At 29.6% G+C, this 13,971-nt stretch overlaps 3 protein-coding genes across 4 annotated transcripts; 1 reads left to right on the top strand and 2 right to left on the bottom strand.

Moving 5' to 3' along the window:
- Positions 1-4: 4 nt before the first annotated feature.
- Positions 5-2,697, bottom strand: LOC139990835 (cyclin-dependent kinase 2). Its single transcript, XM_072010385.1, has 5 exons — positions 2,353-2,697; positions 975-1,170; positions 629-901; positions 277-480; positions 5-198 (listed from the first exon to the last, which is right to left on the bottom strand). Exons 1-5 carry the CDS (start codon positions 2,466-2,468, stop codon positions 88-90), a joined length of 900 nt encoding a protein of 299 aa, XP_071866486.1. The 5' UTR covers positions 2,469-2,697; the 3' UTR covers positions 5-87.
- Positions 2,698-5,054: 2,357 nt separating this feature from the next.
- On the bottom strand, positions 5,055-7,261 carry Tsp97e (Tetraspanin 97E). 2 transcript variants are annotated; one of them, XR_011800669.1, is made up of 8 exons: positions 7,117-7,261; positions 6,901-7,026; positions 6,296-6,463; positions 6,069-6,167; positions 5,877-5,999; positions 5,678-5,806; positions 5,386-5,513; positions 5,055-5,194 (listed from the first exon to the last, which is right to left on the bottom strand). XR_011800669.1 is itself a non-coding variant. In XM_072010387.1 (7 exons), the coding sequence occupies exons 2-7, from the start codon at positions 6,958-6,960 to the stop codon at positions 5,123-5,125; spliced, it is 651 nt and encodes a 216-aa protein (XP_071866488.1). In that variant the 5' UTR covers positions 6,961-7,026; positions 7,117-7,261; the 3' UTR covers positions 5,055-5,122. The 2 variants fall into 2 exon arrangements, 1 of the variants encoding a protein (XP_071866488.1); XM_072010387.1 differs by lacking the exon at positions 5,386-5,513.
- A 2,130-nt stretch (positions 7,262-9,391) lies between these two features.
- Positions 9,392-13,934, top strand: LOC139990829 (facilitated trehalose transporter Tret1). Its single transcript, XM_072010363.1, has 3 exons — positions 9,392-9,631; positions 9,878-9,953; positions 10,488-13,934. The coding sequence occupies exons 2-3, from the start codon at positions 9,902-9,904 to the stop codon at positions 11,864-11,866; spliced, it is 1,431 nt and encodes a 476-aa protein (XP_071866464.1). The 5' UTR covers positions 9,392-9,631; positions 9,878-9,901; the 3' UTR covers positions 11,867-13,934.
- Positions 13,935-13,971: the final 37 nt, after the last annotated feature.

The raw sequence follows: 13,971 nt of genomic DNA, 5'->3' as shown, positions 1-13,971 counted from the left end.
ATGATTTTAACAATTATATTATTGGCAGTTTTACACTGTTTGAAGAATTACAAAACACATAGTAACTTAAGAAATAATATATCTAAATCAAGTTTTCTTTGGCAGTGGTGGTGGAACTAATGTAACTCCAGTAAAATAAGGATGGCTCAACCCTTTCTTTGCTGTTATCCTCTGATTAGGGTCATAAGTCAAAAGTTTCTGTTAAAATATATAATATTAAAACTAACATAAGAAGATTCAATATTTATTTTTAGTTCTTATCAAAGCGAGTCTTACCAAAAGTAAATCTTTGGCATCGGAATCAAAGGAAGGTACAACTTCGTCTAGAGGTCGAGGTTCCCACCTTGGAAACATTGATGTGTAATCACGTAACTGTGATACTCCTGGCCAAATATTCTCATCAGGTGTACCTAATGTACGGAATATCCTGAAAAGTTGATCTATTTCTGAATCGCCTGGGAATAAAGCTCTTCTAGTTGCCTGCAAGAATAATGCAACTGTTTTGAAAAAGTAAACTCATTATTAAGTCTTCCGACGGCGCGTCGTGCCGATGTCCGGTCGGAACGGTTTAATAAATGACACTTCTCTTTTATACAGAATTATTATATTATTAGAGCTATATCATTACCATTTCTGCAAATATACAACCTAGACTCCAAACATCTACTGCATTGGAATACAATTTAGTTCCTAAAAGTATTTCTGGTGCTCGATACCAAAGGGTTACTATTTCATGGGTATATGTTCGAACTGGAACACCAAATGTTCTGGCTAATCCAAAATCTGCTAATTTTATGTGGCCTTCCCGATCTATCAACAGATTCTGTGGTTTTAGATCTCTATGTAAAATGCAATGAAGATGGCAGAAGGAAATTGCTTTCAATAATTGATACAAATAACTCTGTAAACATAAGAGACCTGTCTTTGAACAATGCATGCATTTATTTTCAACTGTAAATTTTTTTGCGCAATACCTTGACGAGAGCTTGATCTAATCCTCCTTTCACAGAATCTAATAACTTCTTTAAATCTTGTTGTAAAAATTCAAAAACAAGATAAAGATGATTGTCACCATCTACCACATCAAATAATTGAACGATATTTGGATGTGTAAGTTCTCTTAATAATGATATTTCCCGAATAGCAGTGGATGGAACACCCTCGCTTTCCCTGATGTAAATTAACATTACATTATTAGTTACATACATTCATCACCAATGATAGATTATAATATTGAATTATCCTTTTCCTTCAAAGAATTATAATAAATACATTTATTTACAGATAAAGCAATTAATAAAGATGTGTAAGTGAGTTTCAATAAATCTAAATAATAAGTGCAGTGTGTAAATTGTGTAATTAGTATAAAATTATAAATTTGTATAAAAATAGGTGTCATTGAAAAACAAATACACAGAAGAAAATCCCACTTAAGTATATGGTAAACAAATTAAAAGGTTTAAAATTAAAAACCAGCTGAGCATGACACAATGGGACAAGCTGAATAATGTGGTGCTACGAAAATTTAGTGTAACGTGGCCCCTGCAGATTCAGCTGACCCCAATGTGTAAGTTAGCAGATGTGTTAGCAATGCATATAAGCAAAAGCTTAACCAATATGGTATTTTATCTCGCTATCTCCAGAAGTTATTTATATAGTTACATAAAAATGATTGCATAACAATAATTCTGTAACCATAGATACGTGCAAATTACTTAAATGTGTGCAGGATAAACAAACTATTAATTCTACAAAAATATATCTTCATTCTGAAGAAACATATGATTTCAATTCAATAACAATTTTTGGGTTATATGGTATAATCTATTACCTAAGGTACCAGATCATTTGAATATATATTTAAAGTATATAATATCCAGAACACTGAAAAAGCAAAACGATACTATTTTCTTATTATGAGATAAAAAATTTGTATAATATTAGTAGTTAAAATAATTGTTTTCTTTTATAAATATTAGATGTATATTTATTAAACATATATACAAGTAATATATACATTGACTATTCAATCAAAAAATTGATTGAAAAATTATTTTGCTACAAGTATGAAAATTAGGAATATTTATTAGTTATATACTAGTTATTTTATTACTGACAAAGAAAAAATAATACCAGTAGGTATCCGCCTAGATTAGAAACATAGACTCTATAAATAGTTTAATAAATTTCAAAATATATATCGTGCAGATTCTAGTAACTTAAATTGTTATTAAAGGTATTATATGTCCATTTTGCGGTTAATGTAGTATGCTAACAATACAACACCCGGCAAAGGTATACATTAAATTAAGGATTCTAGATTTTTATATATAAATATTACAATCGACGTACGTCTCAAGACGAATTTTTTTAAGTGCCACCAGCTTTCCAGTTAACTTATCTTTGGCTTTATAAACCACCCCATAGGTCCCTTCCCCTATTTTTTCAATCTTGACGAAGTTGTCCATAACCTCAACGTCACGTTCGACGTTGTCACTACTGTTTTGACACTCCGTCGTAATTGCCGATTTTTTATCACCGTTCCGATATTTTTCGAAATTTTATATTGATGGAAGTCGATAGACAACAACAAAACTTTTTAGTAGCCGTTTTATTAAAATTCTTTGTTTATCAACACCAATAACCCACTTGACATGCGTGCTTCAAAGTAGCCATTTTTATTAAAATTTAGAACAATCGATTCGAGGAATCGATAGAATTACACGATTGATCGCTTTATTAAATAATCACTAATGTAACAGGTAAACGAACGTAATAATACACACAATTAGTTCAGTTTAATTCATTTAATTGCGTAATTATATAGAACATAATTATGATTAAATATATTTACTAAACATTTCAATAAAATGTAACTAAAATAATAATTAACCGTAGACAATTTTATTTGCAAGTTTTATATATATTTATTTAAAGAAAGAACATTACAAGATGGAATAATAACAATAACTAATCAATACCAGAAGTGTGATAATTAAAACTCTTCGAAATTAATCGCAGCATATAATTTGTTATGTTTGTAAATATTCCTACCGATTAAAAAATATTTAAATCGAACAAAACATTTAAAATTAATGTTAAGTTAGTGTTAAATCAATGTTCTTCCGGTACATATCGTTTATGTATTTTTATATCATATTCGTATTAGTACTGACGTAAATATACCTTTCTTCAAAAGAAATGTATTCAATTAATGTTTTTGTAGTTTTAAACATATTTATATCATAGTTTTAATCATAATTAATATATAGAAAAACATAATATGTAACTACATTAGTTAATTACCTATTAACTGAAGATAGTAAAATATGTATGTGTCTATATCTTTAATTCATGCTCTTATCAATCTGTGCTTTCGCTATAAATTATCTTGGGATTTCTAACGAAATTTAAAAACAGCATATCATGCGAATTGCGTTTTCGCTTTCGAAATAATTACATATATGAATTATATCATTGCATATATTATTTATTTTGAGATATATGTGTTTATTTATACTCTCTAATATGATATTCCACACATAGAAAAATTATCTGACGAATGTTAAGTATACATTATAATTAATTCATAGTTACAATTATTAATTTATATAAAAATAAAAGAATGTAATAATTGGAATGTTAGGATAATGTTTTTATTAAATCTTCGCTGCATAATTCTTTTCACTAAATTGTTCCTCAATTTTTTAAATAATTCAATTTACTACTTAAAAAATTCATGCGTTGTTATCATGTTATTTCTTATTTAAATTAAAAAAATGTTACTACTTGCACAAAACAAATCAAATATGAATATGCACAATCTAAACATTTATTTTAATAAGATATTTATTGTATAATGCAATATATAATTAACATTCCAAGTATAATAGATAATTATGATTGTTTTTTTATTTAAAATTTAAATTAATTATAAAATTCAATAAATTCACGTAAACATTGAACATTTTAAGCTTCTAAGCATAATTTGTTAAAATAATGATATTTTATCTTTAGGTAGAATAATTCAAAAGCTTTAATTGCAATATTTTTTAGACACATTATACATAACATTTAGGAATACACTTTAATAGATCTTTATAAAGAAAGAAGTAAGTATAAAAATTAGAGGAAGCAGATTATAAATTAAAAATTGGTAATAAAGTGATTTTGAAATTATTATTATTCATACGGCAGTATTATGATAATATCTCAAGATTAAAGAATTCTATTATCACGTTATACTTTATTGTAGGATTAATGTTTGATTCATTAGCGAAATATTAACTATTAATACTTCATAATACACAATGAATGTATTCTTTCATTATACTTTGATAAAAGATAATTTGATCTAAATTTGTCCGATTAGTTTAAGAAAGAAATATTTATTTTGAAAATTTCACAAATTAAATAATTTTTAATTATTATAAAGATATTATATATAAGATATTATAAAGATATTATTGGAAATCAAAATAGAAAAAGTTTCTACTAAATTAGAAGAATTTATGTAGATATATAAATATTATATAGATATAACATAAAAGGATATACGTTTTCTAGAACATACCTGAAATTATTTCTTTTAAAAGCTTTGTTGACAGAAAATAAAAATTTGATAATGAGAATTAGTGAATCATATTATAAATTATGCTGCATAAATAAACGAAGTTTTATAGAAACGTGCTTGCACAAACGTATCTAAATATTAAACTACAAGGCGCATTGAGGCTTAGTATGATTGTTCTAAATGGATGACTAGAGCACACATTTTAACTATTAGTTATCTATCCGTTCTAAAAATCTATAACTGTTTCATTTGTGCTGTTTCGTTTTTTCCCTGTTGAGCGTTATAAACTGCAGTGAAATACTAACAGTTTCTCAAGAATTATATGCAAGTATTATATGCAAGTATTATATGCAAGATGGTATTTGTACTATGAAATAAGAATTATATCTTGGCTATTAAATAATCTAATATTTCCAAATGCAAATCAAAGCGATCAAAACTTTGATTACAACTCATTCAACTATTACTTATTAGAATCTAGTTTTAATTTGGAAAAATATTTGTATTTAAATGATATAAACTATGTTGAAAAAAAAATATAACAGTATATTAAGGAAAAACAGCTTTTGAATGTTGATATAGTTGATTTCTGTAACGTTTTGCCAAGAAAGCTGCAATCACCTGGAAATGAAATGTACATGGTTTATACCACAAACCAATCAAATTAATTTTTAAATTTAGTAAGACTAGTACATATATTGAATTACATAAATGCGACATGATGGTATGTTATACATAAAATGTGGCTGATAAAAAATATTCTCCTAAAAATTGATATATAAAATAGAAAATCACAACATGAAACCACCCACCATCTATTAGGAGGATCGTATGAGGTGACAGAGGACATGGCGATGGTGTTAGACTAGAGGAAAGCGCTAGGATTAGCTCGTGGATCTTTCTGATTCCTGTATCGCACGGTCAACCAAACACCAACAAACTGCAATGGGTTCACAGGTTAACACTTACTAAGTAAATCACTGCTATCTCTAACAGAGTGAAACAATTGAACAAATGTAATGCTTTTAAGCATTTAACATTGCATTTTTTAAGTGAACACATATCAAATACATATGATATATAAAATAATTCATAAATTCTTACCTCTGTAAAACTGAAGAACAATCCTATGCTGCCACATAATTTAAAGGCATAATCAATCGTAGATTGTAATTTTTGCATACAAGATGGACATTCACAATCAGTATTTGTAGGATATTGGCAACAATATTTCTAAAAGATTAAAACATTATTACATGTTATTAAAATTAAATTTATTTGTTGTGTGTTAAATTATACTTACAATTTTGCAAGATTCAATAAATGGATCTGAATTATTCATATATGTGATTTCAGTGCCGTTGAAACCACAGCATTTGAAAGTTTCTTGAACCTTATCTATTAATTCATTTGCGTGCTTCCAACCCTAAAATTAATAAACTAAATATTTTTCCTACTATCAAAAATAACAATGTATATAAAATATTAATATTACCTGTTCTGCTAATTGTTCTTGTTGTTTGGTATTAACAGCAAGGCAAGCACACGCGATACTAAATTGAATTAAGAACAGTAGAAACAAAATAAGCATGTACTATAAGGATGTTATTAAGGATTATAATAAGAATATTATATACACAATGTTTTTTACATACATACATATATGTGATAATACCAACAAGTATGATATTACTTACATATTGTAAATCTATAAAAGGATACAAAGAATAATAGAACTTGATGATGTTTAACAGCACCAATCAGTCCAAGGATAGAAATTAGAATCAAAATAACACCACATGCTAAAATACCTCCAATTATAGGAAGGTTTGTGACTAATGCAGAAGCTCTTCCATATACAGCTACACCAATTAAAATAAATGCAACAACCTAAAATATTAAGATATAATTTTCAGAATTCGTAACATTAAAAAATGTGTTAGAAAACATTTAAATGTCAGAATTTAATATCATGTAAAATCATAATTTTTAACATTCTGTGTATGCATTCATTATGATTATTATCATATTTTTTGCAGTTACATTCATAATTAAAATAATTGGGTGTTGCTATGTGCATATAATGATATTAAAATATTTAATTTTCCATATAGAAGTGCTCTCTATAAAATTTTATTATATTTGTTTAATCAGCAATACATGGCAATTTTTTCATAATGATAGCAATTAAAATATTATTTCATAGCGCGCATATTATAGAATTTGATAAAATATCCGAGGCTGAAAGTAAAATAAGATTGAAACAAAATGTATTTGTTCAAAAGTTCGGTGGTGTATGTAGACTTGTTTCCGGAAATTCTGCTTACGATATAAAGGATGTTTAAAGCCGTCAAAGCATTTTTAGAGCACGTAAAACCACCGCACATCTTCGTATACGGCCTTTGTTCCCTCTGGTGTAGTCACCCGTGAGGATTCGTTGAGTCGTTGAATCACTGTATTTGAAGAATTTGAATACTTTATTGTTAATACCACGGATTAGTAAGAAAATCGCATTTGAGTTAACTGGTACAATGAAAAAATACCTCACTACCCTTTCGCTGAAGACAGACAATTTACGACTGCTAGGCACTGCAACGGCTCGAATACATTGGAACGAGTTCGATCTCTCGACGTCGCAGCGTCGGGCGCGAAATTTCAGAAACAGATTCTTCGCGCCTGATAAACACTTTATAAATACACTATAATATGTGTTAATCTGTATTAATATATTTATATAAAATAAAAAGGTACAGAATACGATAGAATGAATTACGTTTTCATAATTTTAAGGTTCAAGTAATATGTAATTCTAAAATGTATATTGAAAAAATAAAAGTAATTTTTTTTAATAAATATAAATTGATAAAGCTTTGATAGGCTTTAAATTAGGATGCTTAATAATTTATATGAATGTGTTTGTCCTTATCGAATAACTACGTTTTGTAATTGTTTTGTAAGGTAAGTTAAAATTCAACGTAGAATGTTCTTTACGTTTCTAAAGAGTAGTTCGTTTCCATGACACAAAAATATAGCCATCATAAATGTATCACGATAACATGTGCAAAGATTAAATATTCTTCACACGGAGTTCAAATTAAACGTCAGAGATAACATATATATGTATGTTTATTTGCTCGTTATATATAAGACTTTTATAAAATATTTGGAAGATATTTGAGTTACTACCGCTCGAACGTTCAGTATCATAAATTTTAAACATCACAATGAAATACATTTGTCGTTTGTTTGTCGTGCTTTCAAATTTCAAAATGAACAAAATGGAAAACTCGCATATTTATAAGATATAATTGCAACTATTTAAAAAAACCATTATATTGTCAATACATAATGTAATAAATTATGTGTATAATATAATGAACTATTAAAAATTTGTAACAATAATTTTAAGAGTGTATTAACATTAACTGACAACGAAAAATGACGTATTTCTTTTAAGTACTTAATTTGTACTCATTTTAAAATATTAGTTTGTTTCGATTCATATTACCTTGAGTAACGTATAGATCGTTTCAGTTGTGTAAAATTTACTTTGTGTATTTTACTTTTTCTGATATATGGTATCTTATGAAGAATTTCATCATGAAAATCGTACTCTCGTAAAACTGTTCGACAAGATTTGGACGATGTCTGTCAAAACAGTTAGAAATCATCTTTGCGAGTTTTAAAGAGGAAATACTTGGATTCTGTTCTTATTTTTTCCACAGCAACCTTCGCTTTTTACAATGACTCAGCTTCTTCGAATAACTCGTGAGAATTTAATTTTTAATAGCATTTCTCTGCTTTTTGTTCCTCCGATAAGAGATACTATAATTAAATACGAATTTAGATATTCTAAGAAACTATATAATTTATTTATTCTATTTCGTTACTATAACCTTTCACTTATGTATATTTCATATTGTTCCCATCTTTCCGACACATATTTTGTAAATGAAGTACCCTGATAGTACGTAATCCTGTCTAACAGATAGCTGCTACGCTTCGGCTATTTTTAATACATTGAACATATAAACTATGAATGTTTCATAATTACTAGATTCGTTATCAGTCTTGTTTAATCTTTATATTTGCAATCTTGATGCTTGTATTCGACAGTAAATACAGTTTACATTGTAATTTCTAGATTACTATGTTTTCTAATATCTTTGTTTCTTCTTTCTCTAATATTGCTAATAGTATAACGTTATATCGTGTTCTTAATTATACAATTTAGTAAGCATAATAAGTTTATATCTATAAATGGACTATTTGTGTCTATAAATGGACGGCTACTTCTCACAGAAATAGTATTATTAAAATTTCATACTCTGAAAGTGCTGTGTATACGATGTGTAGTTTCATCAATGCAATGGAAGTCAGTGGAACGTTAGGACGGTCGATGCTTAAAGTAGAACACTGTGTATTTTAACATTTCATTTCACTTTAGTACTTTTCAACGGTGCCTGTATTTTAGCACTGTTGAGAAAAATATACTGATATTTCATTTGTGTTTTGAAGAAGGAGAAGTATACATATATTCAGCAGTCACATTAATCGATACGCTTGTATAAAAGTTAACATATTAGCGAGTATACGGCGATTTTTTCAAATAATTATATTAAAAGAAATTCTTTACATATTTAATACTTGTCTTTCGATAAATTTTGTAAAATCTTTATTAATAACATTTAATAAATAGTTGAGCAAACCTGTAATAGGCCGTTCGATTTAAAAAAGTAAATAAGTGAAGAAATAAATACCGAAGTTATAAATACTTCAAGCGTATACCTCCTCAAATTCTCTCTTTTCCTCTTCTAAAGCTTTCTTCCTTTTTATTTCCGTGTCTCGAAAATATCAATAGGTTTCACTAGTCGCAAGGAGGGGTCTACGTAAGATTCGATTGTGATAACAGGGAAACTGATAAACCGACATATAAAGTGTAGTACATCGTGATTACACTCCCATTCTGTCCACAATGTCTTAGAAAGAGGTACGAAGAACAAGAGCGTAAAACCGTCGTTCTTCCTGGTGGCATCGTCGTGTTTCATCGTTATCTCTGTAAATATCGCAATAAATACCTATTAATCGTTCATCAGAATTTAATGAATATTTTCCATTCCCTATAATTTAATTTGACCGATATTTCTAATCGATAATTTAGGAAAATATTTCCATTAGATGAAAAATTATTTTATCGGATGAAATGGGAATGACCGTATTTTTTTTCTTTTTTTTTTTTTTATAAATTCTATAATTTATAATATTTAATTCAACTATATGTACTAACTTCGTGAAATATTACAGTCCGTAAAAGAAGAAATAAGAAAGATGAACAAATCGCGCATTAAGTGGTGGCCGCAATATTTAGCAGCGATTACAGGTAATTACAAACCGTTAGCAAAAGAAGAAATTAAGTTTTTCATTTTAACATTTATTTAATAATAACCATGTATTGCTGTTGCAATGATTACACTAACCAACAAGGTTTTAATATTAATGTTATACCGGTGACATTACGTTGATCATTAAATGTAATTAATGAAGTGCTGACATATGTAAACGTATCATTTTATGCAATTTAATAAATTAAATGTTTAATTTTAATAAACATTAATTTTGAGAGATACGACAAACGTCATTAATTATAAAGTTGGTAAACAGAAAATAATATATTGTAATATTTGCTCGTGGTTTTTTTCAACCGAAGAAAGATTCATTACAAGATAACATTTCTCAAATGCGTACATAAATTGCAGAACTATTTTCGACTTACAAAAGTAGGCACGATAACAAAACAAGATCAGAATATAGATTCCATAGTTAAATATATCTCTATTTTCATTTATTAATCGATTAAACTATTAACCGCTATGATTATTTACCTTATTCTATTTTCATTTTTTCCCTGGTACAGCCACCTTATCTATGGCAACTTCCGGTTCTCATATAGGCTGGACATCACCGATTCTACCAAAATTAAAGTCTTCAGAGTCCTATATGCCAATAACGTCGGACGATGCCTCGTGGATCGCTTCGTTCGTTCTTCTCGGCTCGATACCTGGCAATATTATCGCAGCTTTCATCGTTGATCGACTGGGTCGTAAAATGTGCCTCCTGCTTGCAGGAATACCACTGACTATTAGTTGGATTTTAATCATCGTAGCCTGGTGCCCTTACGTCCTCTACATTTCAAGATTCATCGGCGGCATAGGGCTTGGCGTGGCTTACGTCGTTTGTCCTATGTACATCGGTGAAATCGCTGATAAGGAGATCAGAGGATCTCTGGGGTCTTTCATAAAGTTAATGGTAACTTTTGGTGAATTATACGCTCACGCGATTGGCCCATTCGTGTCGTACGAGTGTCTAGCTTACAGCTGCGCTGTAATCCCTATAATCTTTTTCCTCACGTTTAGTTGGATGCCAGAATCTCCTTATTATTTGTTGATGAGAAATCGCGAAGATAAAGCGATGAATAATTTAAAGTGTCTTAAGAGATACGCGACGGAGGATCAGTTAGAAGAAGATATAGAACAAATGCAAAAGACCGTATTGCGAGACCTCAGCGATAAAGGAAACATTTGGGATCTGTTCAACACCCCAGGTAATAGAAGAGCTGTTGTAATCAGTTTCGGCCTCCAGCTAGTTCTGCAATTCAGTGGTCTAGCCGCTATAGAATCGTATACTCAAGAAATTCTCGAGGAGGCTGATACAGATTTATCCGCTGGGATAGCAGTGATCGTTCTAAGTGTTCTTCAGTTGATAGCCGGTATCGGTGCGGCAGCTTTAGTAGACAGATTAGGTAGAAGACCATTGCTTCTTGTCACTACTTTACTCGGTGGATTGTCCTTAACAGTTACCGGAACATTTTATCTGCTAAAACACTACATGTTAATGAATATGACCGGTTTTGGTTGGGTTCTTCATGCCTCTGTTATATTTTACGAGCTCATTATCGCATTAGGTTTGAATCCATTGTCCTACATGATGCTCGGAGAACTTTTTCCAACTAACGTAAAAGGAGCTGCCGTATCTATAGCAAATATGTGGGCATCTTTATTGGCGTTCTTTGTTTCAAAAATGTACCAAGTCATTTCCGATTCTTGCGGTGTTTACACCTCTTTCGGTTGGTTCGCGGTCAGCTGTTTTCTTGGTATAGTTTTTATACTGTTTATGGTCCCAGAAACTAAAGGAAAATCGTTGCTAGAGATACAGGAGGAATTAAATTGTAAAAAGAAAGAGCAACAGAAGTACAGAAAAAATAATCGAAAAATCCACGTTAATACACTGACTTAAATTAGGTGAATGATGAAACGATGGTTTCGATTCGTATTGATAAGTTAACCAGGTAAATTTGGCATTCGATTTGTCATAATATAATCCTTTAAAAGTTAACGAAAGGGCGAGATTGATGCCGAGGAAAATGAAGAGTGAAAATAATATCAACTTTACGAAATTGAAATATCATTGAATTTTCGGAACGTATCGAAAAATATTCGGAACGGACAAAGAACCATCGTTTCAGTGAAAATATCGAAAATCTCTGAACAGCTTTTTTTTTAAGTACGTCTTCCTCGTAATTTTTTGAAATTTATATGACACATACATGTATTAAGTATATTTGGCGTTAGACTGAAATTAATTTCTTTTTAAGCTCGAGAAATGTCAAGGCCGTTCGTCAAATTTCGATCCAATAGGTAATTTAACTTATTGTTTCTAATACCAAGAAGTGAAATTTTCCGAGAAACGACATATTCTTTATATTCTTTAAATAATAGTGTAGGGTGTAAGATTTTATCTTTTTAAGCGAGGGCCCTTATATTCCACATGAAGGAACTTTTTTTGCTTCGGTCAAAATAACAAGATTGTTAAAAAGGTTTTCGATTAAGATTTCATCGTTGATCAGCGAAGACAGTGCACGTTCTTAGTGAATTCATTTAAAAAATCATCTACGCTAGTAGAAACAAACATAGGTACTACATATATCTCTTATTGTTAGTCAAACATTTACACAGAAATCGTACATCATTCCGAAAATAAGTAATGAAAAAGAGATAGCGTGATTTAAAGCAGATTTATGCGAATATTTGTCGACTGTTTTTTATTTCTTTGACCGATTATACTTATTTATCCACTTATGTGAATATTAATCGATTATTTAGATTATTCGCATGAAACGTACGATGAATTCTTAATCGGTACTAATAATAACCGAAGCAATTTTAATGGAGGACAAATGCGAATTTTTGTTACACATCATTTCTGGAAATTAGTTGGTAAAAATTTCCAGAAATCATGTTGTATTATGAGTGCGCGTTACTTAGGGCCCCAATTGTGAAAAGAGCACACTCGCATGACCATCTTCTTTCCCTTTTAGGCAGGGTTAAACGTTGAGACTGATAGATTTTAATTAATCGTGAAGCGCATATTTATTTATTGCCAAACGACGTCACATTATGGTAAAATACTGAACTGATTTATTACGATGGCAGATTTAGAAATAACGAAATTATCAAATTCTTATGAAATTATTCAATCCGTGGATTATCAAAATATATAGAAACGAAATGCGAAGTAGCTTGCTTTTAATTGAACGATTAGTTTAATCGATACGACTATAACGCGATTTTAATAAAAATATGACTTTAATTTAACCGATTTTTATCTGTACGAAAATCAAATCTTTTTAAAAGTGGCAGAGTAGTCTACGGATTAAATACAAAGATTCTGAAATGTTCCTTGTGATTAGTTTGGTGATTAGAACCATCTTTTATCCCTTTCAGGCAGGGTGCAAGAATAATAATACGATTAAATATATTATGAAAGCGCGTCGCGAATATTATCGCGAGTATTAAGAATTTCGCGCACCAATGGCCCTGATGCAAGATGGATTTAGGTGAGCACCGTAGCATGACTAACTTTATTTATCCCTTTTAGGCAGGGTGAAACATATTACTATAAGAATAGCTTCGGCGCAGAATATAATCGGCCCGATTATAATTAAATATTTCTTATCATTAACGTCGCTAATAACAGACAACAAACATTGCATATGAAACGTGTGGTTTTATCATAAAGTAACCGTATGATCGAATCGATATTAACATCTATTACATCGATTCTTTATCCGCTTGTCGATAGCATATGTAATGAATTTATATAATATCATGAAGCACAATTGTACTTATTGTAAAATGGTTTTACTCTTATTCTAAAATGTTATGTTCACGCAATTGCACGACTCTCTACAAGTCCCTTTAAGGCAGGGTGCAAGACTTAAACTTAAAATGTATTTCTTACAGATTTCTACAATGTAGAAGTTTGCAATTTACGTTGACAATAAATGTTATTGATTGAAAGAAAATTGATTATTCTTTTATTTACAAATTCGTTCGTTCATT

Source organism: Bombus fervidus, chromosome 9, assembly GCF_041682495.2.
Source record: "Bombus fervidus isolate BK054 chromosome 9, iyBomFerv1, whole genome shotgun sequence".
NCBI lineage: Eukaryota > Metazoa > Arthropoda > Insecta > Hymenoptera > Apidae > Bombus > Bombus fervidus.
This window is presented reverse-complemented; position numbering and strand designations above follow the sequence as displayed.

What these genes read in the sequence shown, in the direction of transcription:
- LOC139990835 (XM_072010385.1), bottom strand. Translation starts at nt 2,468, where the DNA reads ATGGACAACTTCGTCAAGATTGAAAAAATAGGGGAAGGGACCTATGGG. An exon ending in GTTGTATATTTGCAGAAATG is followed by an intron (nt 481 to 628) that starts GTAATGATATAG and finishes TTATTCTTGCAG; the next exon opens with GCAACTAGAAGAGCTTTATT. An exon ending in ATGCCAAAGATTTACTTTTG is followed by an intron (nt 199 to 276) that starts GTAAGACTCGCT and finishes ATATTTTAACAG; the next exon opens with AAACTTTTGACTTATGACCC.
- Tsp97e (XM_072010387.1), bottom strand. Translation starts at nt 6,960, where the DNA reads ATGTGCGGTGGTTTTACGTGCTCTAAAAATGCTTTGACGGCTTTAAAC. An exon ending in TTATTGAATCTTGCAAAATT is followed by an intron (nt 5,807 to 5,876) that starts GTAAGTATAATT and finishes TTAATCTTTTAG; the next exon opens with AAATATTGTTGCCAATATCC. An exon ending in TGTTCTTCAGTTTTACAGAG is followed by an intron (nt 5,195 to 5,677) that starts GTAAGAATTTAT and finishes TTTCATTTCCAG; the next exon opens with GTGATTGCAGCTTTCTTGGC.
- LOC139990829 (XM_072010363.1), top strand. Translation starts at nt 9,902, where the DNA reads ATGAACAAATCGCGCATTAAGTGGTGGCCGCAATATTTAGCAGCGATT. An exon ending in ATATTTAGCAGCGATTACAG is followed by an intron (nt 9,954 to 10,487) that starts GTAATTACAAAC and finishes TCCCTGGTACAG; the next exon opens with CCACCTTATCTATGGCAACT.